Source organism: Colius striatus, chromosome 7, assembly GCF_028858725.1.
Source record: "Colius striatus isolate bColStr4 chromosome 7, bColStr4.1.hap1, whole genome shotgun sequence".
In the NCBI taxonomy this organism is placed as follows: Eukaryota; Metazoa; Chordata; class Aves; order Coliiformes; family Coliidae; genus Colius; species Colius striatus.
In genome coordinates, this window is record NC_084765.1 from 14,990,142 (window position 1) to 15,010,537 (window position 20,396).

General features: G+C 39.4%; 1 protein-coding gene across 1 annotated transcript in view; it reads right to left on the reverse strand.

The window, feature by feature from the left end:
• The window catches only part of PTPN5 (protein tyrosine phosphatase non-receptor type 5), a 55,257-nt gene that overhangs the window by 17,427 nt on the left and 17,434 nt on the right, over positions 1 to 20,396 (reverse strand). The window contains exons 3-8 of the mRNA XM_010202133.2: positions 15,618 to 15,784; positions 14,593 to 14,712; positions 13,264 to 13,347; positions 8,572 to 8,810; positions 5,501 to 5,690; positions 1,544 to 1,628 (exon numbers count right to left, since the gene is read on the reverse strand). Coding sequence (XP_010200435.2) covers positions 1,544 to 1,628; positions 5,501 to 5,690; positions 8,572 to 8,810; positions 13,264 to 13,347; positions 14,593 to 14,712; positions 15,618 to 15,784 — 885 coding nt within the window. The remainder of the gene's footprint in view (positions 1 to 1,543; positions 1,629 to 5,500; positions 5,691 to 8,571; positions 8,811 to 13,263; positions 13,348 to 14,592; positions 14,713 to 15,617; positions 15,785 to 20,396) is intronic.

The following is a 20,396-nucleotide window of genomic DNA, read 5'->3' on the forward strand; positions in this document are numbered from 1 at the left end:
AAAAGCATTAGACTCTCCCTCACCTTGCACTCAGTTCCCTTTCCTACTTTATGCTCAGATAGTTTATGGGGATCCTCAGCTTTGAAGCATGAAGGGGATGCTTAGCTATCCTAGCTAGCTTCTCTAATGCTAGTATGAAGCCCTGTAAAATGGAAGTAGCTGGATAAAAGTGACCAGTCAAGTCCTCCTCTCCTCAGCAATATCAAGCCATCCTTTGATCAGAAGGAGGACAAAGTTGCACAGAGGTTACTAGTTTTGGAATTAATTCAGAAAATATCTAGATCACTATGAGCTTGAAATAAGCTTATTAACCCTTGGAGGAACGGTAGGCTAAAAACTAGCTTTCTTAGCTGGAGTGGCCCAAGTGACAACAGTGACTACTAGCAGATGTCTGAGATGAAGTGTGCAGCAACTAATTAACCCGTTGAGTGATCATTCTTAAAAATATATGGTAGTGGGCCAACTGGCATCTGTTTACAACTCTGAAACAGGGTGGTCAAAATGGCAGCAATTCTGATTATTCAGTTTAAACATCCAATATGAGATATTTAAAATGGATCTGGTTCTCAATGTACACAGTAGATACCAAATTCGGATTATATAGATCACTTTAAAATCTAGCAGTTTGGGTATCTGAAAGCTAGCCACTCTTCCCCTTCCAGCAAAACCAGTGAATTAATACTTGAACGAATCACCTCAGCCATTAGCGCAGCAAGAGTGAAAGGTAGACCAATGTTTTTACACTTCTGGTCTAAGGGGGAGTACGAAGTCATCAGAAGGATTGTGCATATTGGATCATTGGCTGCAGCTGCCGGAGGTGCAGGTTCAGATAAAAAAAAAAATAGATCTCTTTGGAACCCCTTTTAAGTCAGGTTCATTGACTAAAATGATAAGTATAGCTGAGGACATTTTTCACTTCCTTTCTAACCTGAGAGTGAACCTTTCAGGCTTTGCAAATAGAGCTACTGTGGCTAGTGCTGTCACCTTCCAACAATGGCTTAGAGAAAAAAAACAAGAGGCATGACATTTAATTACACCACTTTTCAAAGTAACGTTAAGTGTGACAGAGGGGAAAATTATGACACTTGAGAGACATTTTGGTACAAATTTTTACAAAACTCCTAACCCTGGCCACAAATAAAAACAGTGTAATAGAAAAGAAAAATATTTTGATTTTCTATTTCATCTTACTGCCATTAAGTCAGTTCCCAATAGTATCCATTTGCATGAGGCATGATTCCAAGAAAAACATCAGTCAGGATAATCATATTGCTAGAATTTTGTCCTTAAAAGGGAATTTAATCAAAGAAACCGCTAAGTAACATCAGAATAAATACATCAAGTTCTTGGGTAGAATTTTTGAGCAGAAACAAATGATGAATTTGATTTATGCTTTGAACCTGTGTGGCTGCTTCACACATACGGCCTTTGGACAATATGTCACAGTGACAGAACACTTCATGCATTCTGGAAAGGAAAGTGCAAACTCTATCAGCATGTGGAATTAACCGCTGCCTCAGTGACTTAAAAAGCAGAAACTTACTTGGGAGAATTGTTTTGTAGCGATTCTTACGCACCAGGCCTGGAATATCATATTCCTTTGGATCGACAAAATTCATTGGAATTTCCTGTTAAAAAACCAAACACCGCAAAATACAGTAGGTAGTGTTATTAGATATTCACAAGAGGAATAAAAAGCCTAAACTCATTATGTTCTGCCTGAGAGGTAGGCAAAGTGATGAAGTCACCTGAGAAACATGGTACAGTACTTCTAGCAATTTACCAGCAAAATATGATTGATGTTTCCTTTTACTGTCACTGGCTTTCTTTTCTGAAATCCTTAGTATGGAAACGCTCACAGTGACTAATTCATTGAGTAATATGCGCGATGGCGTTATGTTAACTCCTAATATTATTAGAACTGAATTGAAGTGTAGGCACAGAACTAAGCAAAAGGTGGTACAGAAGACACTCTGCTCCAAGAGTGATGGACCTCAGACACCATCCTTTCTGACTCACTCCTCTTCTTCTTCTCTGAGGGTGGAAGGAAATAATTTGCTAGTGACTCTCACCAGCAACAAATTATGACACACATGACAGACTGGAGTACTGACCTGACTCTGTGGAGCTGGGGGAGCATCACTCATTTTTCTCCCCACATTTTAAAGCTCCATGGGCAAGGAGAGCAAACAGCTGTTCAGGGATTACCTACACTGCTGATGCAAAGAACACACAAAGATGGAGAGGCTTCTTGCTCTCCACTACTCATCTGCTGCATGTAAGTGGTCAACATCAGCCAGGAACAAACACAACCTTCTACCAACTGGAGTCGGCAGGCAGGTGAGGAGTTCAGATGTGTTAAACAGGCTCTACAGAGAAAGGGCTCATAGGAGCTTGGGAGCAGAGCTGATCATCCTAGCTGCTACACATTGGATCTGAGAGGCCAGTACTGGATATACTGGTAACATGAGTCAGGGTTAAGAAACATAAGCCTCACTCCAGGAAGATGAGCAGCACTATGAACTATGTTAAATTCCAGAGCTTTAGAAGACTGGCTGTCTGCATTCTGTCTCTGACACAGCACTGAGCATACTGTGGGGTTTAACCGGAGACAATTAATGATAAAAACATCATGTTTAAGTAGTTTCCTATCAGTTCGGGGAACTGTGTGGGAACAAAACCTCTGAGTTTTCTTCAATTGCTACATAGTATTTAGTCACCCAAAACTCTTTCCAAGACAAGCTCTATGGTTGTTTTTGGGTACTTAGTCATTCACTGCTCAAGTAAATTGTTGGTGAAATCAAAAGGACTTCTGCTCGAGTAAAAACTCCAAATCTTGTAAGAATTTCGTGACTTAGCCCTACAAGTGACATCCCCTCTGACTTTTCTTCCAAAAAGAAACACAGCTGCTTACCTCTTCATGGTTCTGGACTTTAAAACAAAGTAGGTGAGATAAATTGAAAGCTGGTGATATCTGTTTCATAAAAAAACCCCCAACTAATTTATACTTTTTAATTACAGAAACAACATTTTGATTATGTGGCATTTTCATAGACTCATAGAATGGTAGGGGTTGGAAGGGACCTTTAGAGATCACCTAGTCCAATCTCCCTGCAGAAGCAGGTTCACCTAGATCAGGTCGCATAGGAACATGTCCAGGTGGGTCTTGAAGACCTCCAAGGAAGGAGACTCCACAATCCCTCTGGGCAGCCTGTGCCAGGGCTCCCTCACCTGAACAGTGAAATAGTTTTTTCTTATGTTTAAGTGGAACTTTTTGTGAACTGTTGCTAGCTACTATAGAAAAAAAGGGATGCCCCAACCTCCTGACACCCACCCTTTAGATATTTATAGGTGTTAATAAGATCTCTCCTCAATCTCCTCTTCTCCAGACTAAACAGCCCCAGTTCCTGCTGCCTTTAATCATATGAAAGATGTTCCAGTCATTTTTTAGCTATGCTTTTTCAGTTTTCATTAAAGAATGAAAATGGTTTGGAATAGTTTGGCTGCTGAATGATTTTTCTGAACATTAGGAAAATTAATTCAAAATCTCTCAGAGAAATGAAGCGTATTTTTTCCTACCTCTAACTTCACTTGAAAACTACAGGGCACCTCAGGGACTGATGAAATTGTATGTGGACTTGTTCAGCAGTCAATTCAGACACTCATTGAGCAAACAGTTCCTTCCTAGGACAGCAACAGATGCTTTAGAAGAATCTGGGCTGTCTACACAAAAGCTGCTTTTCTTCACCTTGTACAGCACTAAGTGGATTAAGGAACACAGATACCTGGCAGTTGGTCTTAAAACAGAAGTCCAGACTATTTCATTTCCCCCTGTGCTTATACAGTGAAAAACTTCTCGAGTTTGCACAAGGAGAGAAGACAGCAAATGATAATCCAAGTGTTACTCCTGCCCTTTCAGGTCATGCAGAGGACAGGCTGAAAGGGCTGTTATGTTGCAAAACATCATCTTCTTCCTCCTCTGCTGGGATTCCAGGCTTAAGGGACTATTTGACTTGGCAGCACTGACTTCAGTAGCTCTTGTTCACGTGCCCTGAAAAGCCCCAGCATGCAAAGACTGTGCCCTGGTTACCTCCCGTCTTATGCAGGAATTTACGACCCTGCCTAGTGGATGTAACACTCATAATGCAGCATTTTCTGCTTTTTTGCCACATATAATAAACATCATAATGTCTATCACATACACATTCAGGCAATTATGGAAGAGGTTCACAGAATGCAAAGATCTAAAAAGCCAGAGTAAACAATCACTTCACCAAAATGTAGTTGGCCTTTATCATCAACTTTATCCTTATGTCCTTTTAGCCAAGAAGGCCAACAGCATTCTGGGATGCGTCAAGAGTGTGCCCAGCAGGTTGAGGGAGGTTCTCCTCCCCATCTACTCTGTTCTCTGTGAGGCCTCATCTGGAGCCCCGTGTTCAGTTCTGGGCTCCCCAGCTTAAGAGCGATAGAAAACTTCTGAAGAGAGCCCTGTGCAGGGCCACCAAGATGACGAGGGGACTGGAGCATCCTCCTTATGAAGAAAGGCTGCAGAAACTGGGGCTGTGTAGCCTGGAGAAGACTGAAAGCATTCTAAGTATTTAAGTGTTATCAGTGCTTATCAACAGGTAAAGAATGGGTGTCGAGAAGATGGGATGAGTCTTTTTTTCTGTAGTGCCCAGTGACAGGACAAGGGGTAATGGGCACAAGGTGGAACACAGGAAGTTCCACTGGAACACAAAGAGAAACTTCTTTGCTGTGAGGAAGCCCAGGCACAGGATGGCCAAGGAGGGTGTGAAGTCTCCTTCTCTGGAGGTTTCCACACCCATCTGGACATGTTCCTGTGTGACCTGATAAAGATGAACCTGTTTTAGCAGGGGAGTGGGCTGGATGATCTCTAGAGGCCCCTTCCAACTCCAATCATTCTGGGATTCTGTAAACTACTTAGAATTCTTTGTCTCATTTGGGGAAAAGAATGTATACACACAGATAAAACAAGCAGTTGAAAACTGGATTTTTTTCTCCCAAAGCAACTGTGGATACAATGAGACAAGGAAGCATATCTCAGAATCCTAAAAGCAACTGACTGAGAAAAGGCTTGGAAAGTAGCTTCATGCCAACCATTCAACAGCAAAGAGCAAGCACTCTGACTAATTTCATCCCTAGGGCAACTCCAGGCACATTTCAAGAAATTATGCCTATAGTAAACTTGGCCTTTCTTCCGTACTCTTCAGAAAAAGTAGCATGCCAACTTGTGAAAACAAGGCTTTTTCTTTTTTGCCAGAACCAATTGTCTAGTTTTTAATTGACAATATCACTGAAAGGTTTCTGTTGTTGCCATTTCAAGGGATGACAAATTTGGGAATTGCATTAAATGCTTCACTGATGGAAGTGGAGTTTGTATGTACTAATTTTAGACTCTCAGAAAATTAAAGCAAGGCTCATGGAAGAGAGACATCATCCCATTTTTCTGATGCTCCTAGAAGAGAGGTCAAATACTCACAAAGAACTCTGCCTGGAGTATGAAAGGATCCAGTGCTTTCTTGTGCAGTTCCTCTTCAGTAAGGATGTTTGATGCTGTCTGGAGGTATTCTCGGGCTGACTGTTCCCGTGGTGACATAACATAGCCAAATCCTTGCTCAGAACAGCCTGGGGTACACATATCCAGTGTGAGTGAAACATTTGAACCTCTCCTGCAAAACACAGTGATCAAAGTTTTCTTACAACAGAACAGAGCAGAGTGGTTCATCATTGTCAGCAAGGGACACAGTCCCATAGGTAGATAAACAGCAATTTTAGGAAAGCACCCAGCTGTTTCTGCTATGAACATTTTGGTTACTGTAAAAAAGGGAAGATGCTTCTTGTGTAAACAAAACCAGAAGATGATTTTGTATACTGGAATATTTCCATAAGTGTTGTCTGCAGTGAGGTAGCTCTATACTTTGCCACCTAACTTGCATGTCAAAGGTGTTGAGCAGGTGACTTCAGGAATATTTTCATACTTGTGTAAATCACACTATATTTTTGGGTCCCTAAGCATGGATTGACATTTTACACACCACAGAGGAAAATCTTGGTCTTAGTTTTGTTTTTGTCAGGTCAGATCATATTGAATAAGCATTTATTAGTAGGACAGATAACATCAGTGGGGTAAGATCTTGGGGTAAACACTACCAGTTTGACTTTAATGAAGACATCAGAAGCCAATCATTCCAATAAATAATTTTCCTGTCTGAAAAACTTTCTTTCCACAACAGGACATCATAACAAGGGTAAAATGAAGTTCTCAGCATTTTAACAGTTACGTTGAAAACAGGTTGAGTGTAGAATTTTTTATATTTACTAAAATCAGACACACAACAAAATGAAACAGTCAAAATGCCTGCACTGCTTATTGAATGCAGTTTTAAAGCATTTCTGAGCTTCTGTGAATCTTGCATATCACAGACAAAAAATTCAAATGTCATCAGTGAATCTATATTTAATCTATATTTAAACATCTTTAACATAATAATAAAATCAGACAATACAATGACTACTAGGTGTAACGTTCCATGCATCTACACAGTAGATCTATTTTTTGTAACTCTCAACTAGTGAAATCTAGTTAGGAGATGTTTGCAGGAGCTGTTGAAAAACCACATAAACATGCAGGCGTGACCAGCGCATCACAGAAGACAGCAGAAGTTGTTACTTGGATCATAGCCCTTTTCTGGATTCAGATGTTTTTCCAAAGGAATGTGCAGCTAGTCTCCTACTATGATTCACAGTCACTGGGAAATGATGGAAATTATTTGGGGTGAAACATAACCACTAGGTGTAGAGTGAATCTTTAGGGACACCTTTCAAAATATTTTCACCCTATCCTCCCATGTGCTGTTAAATAGCTACTACATTTCTCCCCAGAAACAACTGCATTTGGTAACAAAAGCTTTTGGTTCTTGTATGTATGCGGCCTCTTCTACTTTAAAGATATTAACAGTTCTTCAGCAAGAGGAAGTGAGATTGTTTCTTAAGAGTAACATTCAGTGCTTTTTGAGTTTAGCTGTTAACTATCCTTCTAATGCCTTAGGTAGTTAAAGAATGAGAAGGAAGTAAGATAGAGAATGCAGAATGGATGCAAAAGAGGGATAGGCAGATAAATCAACACAACATCAAAAAAGGCAGAATGACCAATGCTTGACATAAGTGAAATCTGTCACTTGTGTGTGTTGAAAACAAGTCTGTTTTACATCTTAAGTGTACATGTTCTACCTAGTACAAGAACTTCAAGCAATCTCTAGATTTCCTATCTCTACTACTTTGACAGTTTTGAAATTGTAATTCATTATTTGAACCAATGGATATTCCCCAGTTCTCTTGAAATAGTGTGTACCTTCCATGTAGGCTAGTGGTCACCTGAGAAGAAATGTCAGCATCTTTAAAATGAGAGCGATGGAATGAAATCAGGGATAATGAAAAGCAGAAATGACTGATGCATTTCAAGCCAAATCTTGTCCATAATGAAAAACAATGGCAAAACTCAATGATGACAGCATCAGGTTCAAGGACAAGCCCTAGAAGTTACTGCAATCTCCTATTGAAAGTAGCACATAACAAAAAAACTGGGACATTTTAGGACAAAAGTAACCGAGAATCAAGTGAGAAAACTAAGCTCACAGAGTTCATTAACTCTATAACGTTCTATAACATTCCATCTTACTGTGTCACGTGCAGTTTTGGATACTCAGCATTGTACTTAAAAAAAAAAAAAGAATAAAATCTAAATTCTATCCTTTGTTTTAAGTTTTAGATCTCAAAATTAACTATGGTTAGCACTCCAGTTAAGCTTGAAAACCTACAAGTAAAGTGATACTTAGGTACATTGAGCCCTTCAGTAACCTCATTCTTATTCATAACATCATTACCTTTGCAGAATTTCTTGACAGGATTTCTATCATCAAGATCTTTGTTCTCTTTCACTAAGACAACTAAAAGAACACAAAACATAAATAGATCTTCCTTTTATCTTAAAGCTGCCTCTTCACAGCTGTGAATCTCTGAGAAGCTCTGCTGCCCTGACAGTTCAAGCAGTGAATACCAGCCCATCCCAAATTTTCCTTACTGGGTTAATTTCCAAGGAATTCATTTACTTTTGGACCAATCCTTTTTTTTTTTTTTTTTGAGAATTATTGCTGGTTACCAATTATTCTATGACTTGCTTTTGGAGAAATAACTAATCACCCAGCATGACTGACAGAGAAATTTAACAAGATTCACCTCTTTTAAAATAAAAAGCTATGCAGTTGACATCTTGGGGAATGGCAAGAGACTGATCAAACACAAGTGGATACTGCAAAGGAAATAAATTACACTTCTGACACTTGTTGACAGCTGTCTAGAAACTGTATGTTTTTGGCTAATATGTTTATGACTGGACTGAAAACAAAACAGGAAATAAAGCAGGTATTTGGCTTTAAAACCACATTTTGATGTGACATTCATGAAGGCAATAAAGCTTCCTACTAGGCACAGAACTCCTAATACACAAAATCTGGGACCACGACTTTCCCCTATTAGTCACATCTACCCTACCTTTCTTGCAAGCCCACAGATTTAACCGTTAGAGTAGCTGGATCTGTCTCCGCTTTAATGTCCATTACGCAGTCAAAGACCGGAGTCTCTGGTATAGGATCCAAATCTAGGAAGTCATCCTCATTTTTATCCTCTGTCCACTCTGAGTACGTGAATGAAGGCTGCCGGCTCACAGATTGGCGTCTGTCCTCTTGTAGCGGAAAGGAGGGGTCTGGACTGGCTCTTAGTAGATGGCAAAACTGAAGGAAACAAACATTTTTAAAAGCTTTCAGCTTGTTACCAAGCCCTTCCATACAGCCCAGAGGATGGGTCTTTAGGGCAGCATCACAGCTCACTATAATGCATTACAACTGGAGAGTACTGAAGAGGGCTGGAACGTTCCATGCAGGAGTAGCTTTGTGATGCATGTTACAAGGATTCACATGTACCCATTCAAATGTGCTTTCAGCCACAGAGGTTTCCACAGAGCTGGCTAGGCTTAACTCAGAGACACAGTGGAAGTGGAATGTGCTCATGACCATCATATGCAAGCCAATGTGATATCACCGTTCTTTTGTTCAGCTTCTTACCATTCCTAGGCTTGTTTACAAAATAAAAATCTACTATACTATTCTACAAATATATCCCCCTGACTCAAATTCATGTGTAAACCAATATTTTTTATAAAAGAGGCCTTGATTTTGAGGTAACTGGTTTTGAGGTTCAAAATGCCCATATCAGTTTTTGGCCAGGGGTAAAGACTGCTTTGTAATTTTATGATCTGATTTAAACATGGCATAGACATTAGATAACAAATCTTGTGAAGTTCTAAGACATAAATGTAATATTAGATTTTATAAGAGATATTAATGAAAAGTTTGAAATGGCATGAATTTAAAAAATTACTGTATCCTATTGGTTTGCAGAGATATTGTGTCAGACTAGACGATATGGAGACTCCATCAACAGACTGTTCCGTCTTTCTCCCAGCCCTCAGTTAAAAATTTCAATCTACCTCTAAATTCCAGGGTCTGTAACCTTGGGCTAACTTCATACCCCTAGCATTGATTTATCAGCAGTATTACTCAGGTTAGATGTTATAGAGACTATATTGAACTGTCAGGTATCCTTTTGAGACTAAGAAGAATAGGCTGTATTTTCCAAAGCAAAGCCTCTTCTGTCCTTTGCTTATATGGCTTTTAAATGGGCAGTTGGATTTAGAAACTGTGCCAGTAAAAAAAAGGTCAAATTTCTCTTCCTAGGCTACTGAAGCACACTAGCTTGTATAAGATTTGAAACAATAATTTTCTTGTGCCCATGTGTCTTCATGTACTCTCATTTCTCCAAGCCTGAAGAATGAAAGAAGTGAAATAAGTTTTCTGTTTATAGCCAGCTTTAGCAAGTGTTAGACTCACAAAGCAGCAGTATTCATTTGACAGTTATTTCAAACAGAAGAGTTTTCCTTTTTGTTTCAGTTGATTAGAGTACACGATAATTACAAAAGCAAACATAGCAACAGGATTAGTAGACTTTTATTTTACAGAAATTTGGGGACAATTCTGAACTGAGTCTGCCCAGCATGCTTGGCCTGTTGGATGACAAGCAAGAAGCTTGAATATCTGATTCTGTTTTGATTCCCCAAGATGACTTCTAGAGCTTGGCAGTCCCACAGTGCTAGCCACGGCTCTTACACATACTGCAAGACTGTAATAGCTGAGCAGCTCACAGTGCAAAGTATCCACTCAACAACTCTGTACTGCCATTGTCACTGAAATCAACACTTGATGCTGAGGGACAAGTGTAATGCCTAGGTACCAATCATATGTTACAGATTCTAGAGCTGGTACAGGCTTTATTTTACTGGATTTAATGCACTGTAAATCAAAGGAACAAAAGGTTCACCTTAGAAACAGAGTAGTTTTTCTTTAGGTTGAAAGAAGTGTGTGGTAAATAAGGAGCTGCCCAAGATAATGGAAGAAATTAAGTTATACTTAGGAGTGATGGGGTTAAACTAAATAATGGAAAACCAGTCCGCTCTAAAAATCTGTTCAGGAGGACTAGACAGCTCAATGTTGGTTCTCTGAGCTGCCTGGGTCTTAATACACTGTTATGTGAGACAGAAAACAGAGAGCATCACTGACACAAGCATTCTATCCAGCACTTTCTTTTTCACTGTGATTACTATCCTCCCAATACATTATGGTACCTGGGTATTCTCAGAAAAGTGCTGCAAACATTAACTGAGATGTGCTCTCTTGAAAAATTCACTCTACACATATTGGTCACAAATTCCCTAATACAGAAACAAGCGGGACTTTAGCATGTGCACAGACCAGATAGGGTCTCTGTTCTCTCAGTATCACTTCGGAGCATCTGTTTGACTACCATTGCTGTGTCTTGTTACCTAGCCCCACAGTTATTGCATCACATTAAAGGCACAAAGTATCTGTGTAAACAGGCACATTTTCTCCCTTCCCCAGGGAACTGCTAATACTAGTAGTACTTCCTACCTAGTGGTACTAATACTAATAGGTAGGAAGGGAAAAGGCTCATATTCTCTCTCTAAACAGCCTCTGCTTCCTAGTGCCACTGTTAAAACATGTTGGGCAAGATGGATAATTGGTCTGAACTCACTGGATGTTTCTTATACTTTGCAACTTGTCCAGAGAACAGACAGTCACACAGTGACACTCCCGCCTCCACTATAGCTAGAAGACTGCTAGCACAGACCACAGAAATACATCACAAACTAAGCTTGACTACAAGGAAACTGTTATAATACTATTTCTGTACAAAAGTTTTAACTAACAACAAAAAATGGTCCAAGTCTGCTTTCATCTACACTGGTATAACTGTTCAATTGCAAGGAGTTATTACAGATGCAAAGCAGTTCAGAGATCACAATTTTTGTGCACAGAGAGCTCTCATTTAGAGTCACTTTCTGGGCTAACAACGAGTCATCAATAAAATGTTTCCATCCACCAAGAAATCAGTTGGACATGCAGAACAACCACATCCCTGCTATTCTGATTCCCAGCTCAGAATGTTTTGCTGCAACATTACTTGGAATTCACACAGTTCATCACAATTCGCAGGCATCTTATTTTTGTTAGTTCATATTTGCACTTACAAAATCACTGGAAGCTTTTTTTTTTTTTGGACAAAATTCATATTAAGAAATAGCAGCATTAAAAAAGTAGAAAATTTCATAAACACGGCTAACTTCCTTGACTACATCAATGACCACAACAACAGAACCACTAGGTACTTTCCCCACGGTTTTTAAAAGTACATTTACCCAACAAATTAAACAGAAGATTTTCCCACTGTGCTGCCTTTACGTGAACTTAACCACAATATAATAATATAACAAACTTCCTAATAGGGAATGTGACAGCAAATCAAGGGAGGTATTCCCCTCTCCTTGGCACTGATGCAGTTGTACCTTGAATACTGTGTCAAATTTTAGGCCCTCCAGTTTAAGACATATATGGGCTCCACAAACTGGAGTGGGCCCAGTGAAAAGCTACAGAGGGAGTCAGGGGTCTGGTGTATATGACCTTTGAAAAAGGTGAAGGGAATTTGGTTTGTTCAGCCTGACAAAGAGGAGGCTGGGATGATCTAACAGCAGCTTGCAACTACTTGGAGTGAAGCTCCAGAGATGATGCAGCCAGACTCTTCTTAGTAGTGGTAGCCGAAACCACAAGAACAATGGCCACAAGCTGCAGAAATACAGCTCAGACATTGGGAAATTCAGATTGGACATTAGGAAGAAATTCTTCCCCGAGAGCACCATGCAGTCACGGCACAGGTACTCAGAGATAATATACCTCCTTCCACAGAGGTTTTCAAAACTTGTATAGAAAAATGCATGGTTAACCCTACCGAGTTTTGGCAACAGCCTCCTTCAAGCAGTATGTTAGTGATCTCTGCAGATCTCATTACATCAACAGTCTGATGTACTTCATTGCACCATGCATCACTCAAACAGTATGTACATAGCACAGCTTCAGCTTCCTGAGCTACCTGAAGGTGCACTGCTGTAAGGACAAGAGGTGGTTTTCCAGCTACAAGTTTACTAACTGCATTCCCACTATAACAAGAACAGTATACAGGGGCATGAAAAGCCATGTTCAATTTTCCCTAAAAGAAAGATTTCTCCACAGCTTTTCCATCTACCACACAACTTTGTGCCAGTTACACCATCAATGGAGAAGTACAATACACTCCTCCTGCTCTCAAAGAGATGTCATCTAACTAGATTAACTGCAGCCATTCAAGTAATCTTGCTCTGCAGCTAGGGCCTTGGCCTACATCTACAAGGGCACTATATCCACAAGTACACTAGTGCTCTGGAACAGCTCTTTCTGTCATTTAAGTCAATATACGTTCTGCAGGCAATTCATAAGGCAGCAATATTAGACGGTCCCATTGCTGGACCACATCCTTTCTGCTTAAGTGTAAACAGTTTGTCCATCTGTGGATGGAAAGAATAAAAGCCACTGGTGTAATCCCCAATTCATCAAGAGATTGAGTAAGGATAAATGTAGAGATTCCTCTACGTAAAGCAAGTAGGTAATGATATAGAAATAGCCCAAAAGATGTTCCTTTACAAACAATTGGAGCATAAAAACAACTTCAGATAAAATAGCCATCTTATAAAAATTCATTGAAAAAGAATGTGAATGTAGTTTGCACAGTATCATAACTTACCAGAGATCCGACAAATAACAGTCCTAGAGAAGCTAGAGACAACAAGATGTATGATACCACAACATTCCCAATTCTAGTCGGGTCCTGTGAAACAACAGAATTTACAATGATTCATAAAGTATTTAGGGACACAGGTTAATATCAGAAGTTAAGAATTAAGAGCTTTCATTTGTTTATTTTAACATCAGAAGATTTTTTTCCCATTACTGTTTTCAAGTCTAAATTTGCAAGGTAAATAGTGCCACAATAAACAGTCCTCAAATACATGCATGAACATCTGCACAGTCATACTTGGAGTAGTTTTATGGTGCCTTCTAGGAATCACTCTCCTCCACACTGAACACTTATTTTAAGTCTAAGTTTTATAAATCAGGAATTTTCTGTATGGAACAATTTGTTAATGATTGACTCACTGGAAATGAGATACAGGCAATACTCTATGAAGAGCTCTGATTGTGTGTAACAAATCCAACTGAGAAAGGGCAAAGAAAAAGTTCTTTCAAATAAACAAAAGAGCAGGTGACATGCAGCTCATAAACACTGTTAAAAACACAGAAAACAGTCTCCACTGTACTTCAGCCACAAGAGGCATCGAGTTAGATTTCTCATTTGTACTGCATAGCCTCTGCAACAAAGATTATGTACAATGAATCTAAGCATTCTACGAAAAATACATTTCGCCTGATTTTTGAAAGTAGCTCCTCACCATTTAATTAACGTTCTGTCCTCACTAGAGAAGTCAGCACTGGGTGTAATTATCCCAGCAATTTATCAGATGAATCATACTGATATCCATGTTGTTGTTTCATGGTGGGAAGGTAAGCAACTTCACAGGGATAGTTTTGTAGACATGATTGAATCTACACACCTAAAACACTTTTAATGCACATAGATTTGCTTTAAACACTCAAAAATAGAATTTTGTGACCCAAGTATCTTGTGATTTGCACTGTTTATGTGGGTTGACCCATTCTTCCAGAATTTAAGCTTCTATCCATCCTAATAAATCAAGTTCCTGATTTCATTTTACTGTGGACTAAACCTTTGTGGGTCAACTTCTTACTGTTTTGTATCATTTGCACATTGCAAAAAATCTGCTGTGCTGATCTAACATCATATCCAAAAATCAGCCCTATATCTTGAAGAGAAAATATGGATATGCTTTCAGAAAACTCTTCACCATTTCAGGACACACAGACAATACAACAGTCACTATAGTATGTGATATATAATGTACATATAATATCTTTTCACCAGAAGAGATACTAGAAGTATCACCCAAGGCTACTGACATCAGCTATACAATCAGAGAGGAGTACAAGGACTTACCTGCCCTTGATCTGAAAACAACTGTTTAAGTGGAGTAAGCAAGTAAGACAGCAGGTCAAAGGCATTCTGAGCTGCTGGGATGGTCCCGTAAGTGCTGTACCACAGCATCACACAGAGAATCTGTGCAATCAATCAGAAAATACATAATGAGCATCTCTCATTATACAAACATTCATTTTCATTTCAAGACTGCATAATTACCTAATTTAGTTCTCATTGATTTCATGTTGATCATCATTTTTGCTTTAAGAAGTCAGGTATTTTCTAGGTTGCAGCTCAACAAGAATAAAAAGACTGAAATCTAAATGCTCAGCTACCATGAATGAGTATCACAGAGTTAAGTAAGTTTACTCAGATCTGTGCTAGAAATAGGATTGCCCATGGTAGCCTGTACTTTGAAAGAGCTACAGATTCCTCTGACTTCTGAATTTCCAGCATTATTACTTTTAGATCAAAACTTTGCATGTTACTAAAAGACTATTAAAGCCGATTTCAGGTCATGCAAAATTCTCACAAATAGCCATGTTCAGACAGGCATCTCTATAAACAGACACACACACACACACATAAACATAGATACTACAACATTTCATCTGAACCACTTGATGTTGCTGCACACACCAGCTAACATAAAACTACAAAAGCACTGATGCTACATTTAATATCCTCACAGATAGGTACACCCTTTTCCCCAGCCACGAAGAGCAGACTGCAACTTTAAGGAATACATATCTCACTACACTTTTCAACAAGATGGTTATTTACCTTTATTATCAACTTCAGGAAATGGATTTGTTGGGAGATGGGTAATTTCGTAAAAGAAGCATTTGTGGAAGGGCAGGGAATGAGATGGGAATCTGAAACACCCAAAGGCAGGGACTGTTTGCAAAGTAAGGCTGTGAGAGGTGGCTGCAGAAGTCACAGGACTGCAGCTATGTCCACTGTCACATCTACAATGAATGACCATGCCAACAAAGCTTAAAACAAGGGTCGTAGCATTTCAAAGCAATGACAGGCTGCCTTACCAGTATCTGTGAGAGGACAAACAGATACACGCTGTGTCCAGCCATTAATCCATTCCATCGGGCAGCCCAACCAAGTGGTGCTGTTTTCTGGGAGGTTTTCAGGGACTGCTGCTTCCTGTTGAGCTGTCCTTGTTGTCCTTCAGCTTCATCCATTGACTCCATCACAGCTGGATTGGAAAGAGGTTCACGTGGAAATGCCATGTGGAGGGAACGAATAGCATATAACCCCGCAGCCCCTGCGGAGGCTGTGAGGGCTATTGTTTTCCTAGAGATGATGGTTACCTCCCAGTTCTGCATCAGTAAGCGCAGCTCAGGACTCTGAGCGTCACACTCTATTAGCGCAGCTGTATTCACCTGCCTTCGTCAGAAAAAAGTGAGTGTGGGTGGATAAATTATTTTCCCTTTCTTTCCGGAGGTGCAGATTCTGGGTTCTGTTGTTAATATAATTCTCATTTACATCGCTGCACCTTTTTGGTTTTACTTTTTAAAAGGAACCATCTGTGCTATTTCCTAGCTCCATGGTGGCAGAGAACACATTTTGTCCCTCCCTGCCTCAATTTCTCTGTTTCCCCTTACTTGTCTGCTTTGTCTAATTTGATTATAAATTTCTTAGGTAGAGACTTTCATGTTTTGTATCTAAATAGTGCTCAAGGGCTCTGGGTTTTGGCTGAGTGTCCTCAGGCACTAATAAAACAGACTTTATTCTAATAACCTACTACTTGGATGAATTCATACTCAAGAGCTATTTAATAATGTTGTAATGCTATTCCATTCAGTGGAAATACACATTGGAGTGGCTAGTCTCTCATTAACAGCATTTTAAACACAGTTTGTGTGGATATAAATTAATTTACAAGCTACAAGGAGTGAAAGACCAGACCCAACTGATCTTAAGTATTACTGATTTATATCTGTCTACATGAGGAAAGCTCCAAGGTTGCCCTATGTACAACAACTATGTACAACTGCCTTAAGCCTAAGCCAGTGATCTGCACCCCAGTGAAAGGCCACATTGCTGGTCTCTCATCAGACATTTCTCTAAATGTCTCAACAGTAACTCTAAGATGGAGAAGCACCCATGACCTAGCCACAACTCTAATTTGACAAAGGAAACACAGGATCTTTGTATCAGCTGAGGGTCTGGCCACCAGTATGGTAAAGGATTCACAAAAATAAGTATGATGACTAGTGGCCTTAGCAGAGTATGCTAACTGGTTATATATAGCTATATTCATTGTCATTACACAGATACTTCTCATGAGGCATAGAGAATGAGCATATAGATAGACATATATCCGTATATGTCATACCACAGGTATATGCTGAAATTAACTATTTGCCAGGAAGGACTCAGTACAGAAATTTGCATAAACACTATCAAAATTACATATTAAATTCAGGTCAACAGAACATGGAAAAATATGGAGCTAAAGAGGTAAAATCAGAAGTGTTCACAATCCCAGCCTGAGTTTCTCACAATGGTAAAGCTTCCTCATTTTCATCTATACACCTTTAATAGTAGAAAGTAATCATTTGAAAAAAGCATTTTTCAAAGAAAAGCAGAAAGTTTCCAGAATATAGCCTAACAGATCATGAGAGCTCTACCTCTCTGCCCTTCAGGCTCCATCCAGTAAACTACAGGTCATGACAAACTCCTATAAGAAATAGAACTCAGACACTGTCCTTCATGTTCAAGGACACTGACCATGTGGTGATACAATGCTACACAGAGCTGGACTGAAAAGTTCTCCAGAAGGACAATAGTAACCACAGTTAAGGCTGCCTAAATACTTTCAATGCTGACCTCTGTTTTATTTTTCTATAATGTGCTAAAACGTAACAGCTTCCAAACTGCTTCATGTCTTACTGGATTTGGACAAGAATTGAGGGGAAACCCCTTGTCAATGACTGTCATTCTTTTTCCTGCTATTTTTGTAGGACGCTTATGCTCTGTGTTGAGTTTGAAATGTAGCAGGGACAGAATCTCGATGTCAGAAATTATGTTTGCCCTCCATACAAAAAGGCATGCATCCATGGCTTTGAAATAAACCTTCAAAAATATCTTTTTATACAGTTTATTATGGCTTGCTTCTAAAGCCTCTAACTTTCTGTTTTCAATAAGTATGTTTTAAGTTCTGCTTTTCCTTTATCTGCATTAAATAATGCACCTTTGTCCTTAAAAATGGCTAATGAACCTATTTACTTTTTTCCCCAAATCCTAATGACTTCTTTCTTTCTTCTCCTCAAAGCTCAAGATAAAACACACAGAGAGCACAACTAAAACATTTTTGGAAACACAACCAGAACAAGGAGACAAAGAATGAAGACATCAAGCTCAGCTTTCAACTATTTTTCTGTAAGCCATAATATTTCATATTCCAGAAGACCTTTTATTTTTTTTTAAGCTGACCAAAAGCTCACTCACCTGCCTTATGCAGCAGGTAAACACAATTTCTTTGTTTCATATCTTTAACAGCTTGAGATTTGACAAGGTCACTTCTATCTAGGTTGGAAACAGAACCCTCACTCTAATACGATGATGTGAAGGCCACTTAACCACATACCCTCTGGAACAAAGACGTCAAAGTTAGGGGACCGCTCTGCATCTGTAACCATGGGGATCTATGCCTCTACACAGCCCAGAAGCCCAATTCCTGGTATTCCAGTGTTGTCTAGCAACAGCTGTACAATTGTAGGAATCACATTCTCCTCTTATGACTGCCCTGTATGAAGGAGAATAGCCTACTTCTGCTTCAGTTATTTTCACTGCATAAGGTAGAGATCTGTTCTATGGACTTGGGAATCCAGGATTCCAGCCTTGCTGAATTGATACTGTTATCAAAAGGTATTTTTATTAATATGGTAACAGACAATGGTGCCAAGAACTAGAATAATGGCTGTCTGAATTCATACAGACAAATATATAAGATTAAGATCTGGGTCTTGGGTATACAAAGAAAGTGCCTTGGATTAATTAGTTCACTCAAAAATTGTCTACTCCAAATCACAAAAGATGGGATTTTAACAAACATAATGATGCCATCCAAGGTTCCTTATTGATTTAACTATATCAGCTTTAAACAATGCTTCAATTACCATTCGCACTTCATCTTGCAATCCAATATGCCTGTATTGTTTGCCCTAATGGGTTCTGGATTCTTTCAGTGCACAGATTAGGTAATAAGTGAGACACCAATAAAATTCTCTTATATCAAGGTCACTGTGAAGGCCTTGAAACAGCTGACAAAGATGACTACATCCAGGAGAAGTGAGTTAAACCTCTCCTCTGCTACTGATTTGACCAACAGTGAAATTTAACTTCCATATGATAGCCTCTCAAATTCCTGCATCATGGAGATTAGAATTCGAGTACTTCTGCTTCGATGCAGGACTATGTTTGCTAGGAAAAGCCTTTTGGTAGAAGAATTAAAAGGTCTCTGACATCTGTAGCAGCCACATGGCCCATTAAAGCAACTTGAAATTTCAAAAACAACACCATAAACTTAACCTCATCCTTGCTGTTCAGGGAAAAGAAATTTCTGGACCAAGACCGTGATTCATTGATCCTGTATTCTTTCTTTAACCACAGCCACCACAATCTGCCAAAAACATATGGCACAACATTTTGCTATGGAATAATCTATGCAGGGAAATATTTATGTCCACTCATGTGGTAACAGTTGGCTTCCATAACTCAGCAATGCCCATTCTAAAACCTCAGCACCTCCATTTCTTTCTGATTTCGTATGTGGGTACATAAAAGGCAGAAGAATGAAACCATGCCTATACATATTCTCAGAAAAAACACGTGCCGAGTACTAGAATTAACCAAAACACTAAAAGGCATTGTAGTAGTGATAAGTAAGTTAACACTGCCTTGCAGTGACAAACATGTTATGATGGAGTCAAATGCTGCTGTGGGCAAGGCATCAGCAGCTCTGTAACTCAACTGATTCATACTTAAGAGTCTTCAGAGAAATAACCCCCTAGGACCATGTATCCTGGCTCTATTTCCCAACAAAGCAATTTAAAGGGAACTTGAGTCCTCACGCATGGGTGCTAACGCTCAAGGAATTGACACAGTTCCACTGGCAAACTTAACGTATTTTTGAGATGAAAACAGACATGTTTCTTACCAAAAGGATTTTTGTAACAGAAATAAAACATACCCCAGCAATGAATATATAGCATTCACACAGTTATTAGACTTCTACTTACATCCATCACGCTGCCTCTGTGGGAATTACGGTTTTGGGGAATTGGGCGGTATTACCTTTTCACTAGGAAATAGGAATTTTGTTAATGATGGTTTCTTTGTTTGTGGTGGAATCCCCAAATTCTGTGGAACTATCTGCTAGGCACACAAGATGAGGCAAAAAGAGGCATCACCTCTTCTTGCCAACTCTCAAGCTGCAGTAGTTGTTTTACACATGTGGAAATTCCTATCTTTGTGATGGCTGGACATGGCAAGAATTTACAGGAAGGAAATGATGCCTAGGAATTTGTTTTTCCTATAAAGGGCAAACATCATGGGACTGGAAGGAGACTCAGCCATCAAAATCTGTCTCTGGCCAAATGTACAGGAACAGTGTGTAAGCACTCAAAGTATGAACATGCCAGCAATGTTTCGCAACTACGAAGTGTTTAATACCAGAGTCCTAAATCCACATCTAGCCTCTACATTTTCAGATATCAAAATGCAACTGCCTATTGAAATCATTGTGTCTGATTTCCATCTAACTGCTAGGGAGAGCTTCTATTGAGCAAAGAACAGCAGAT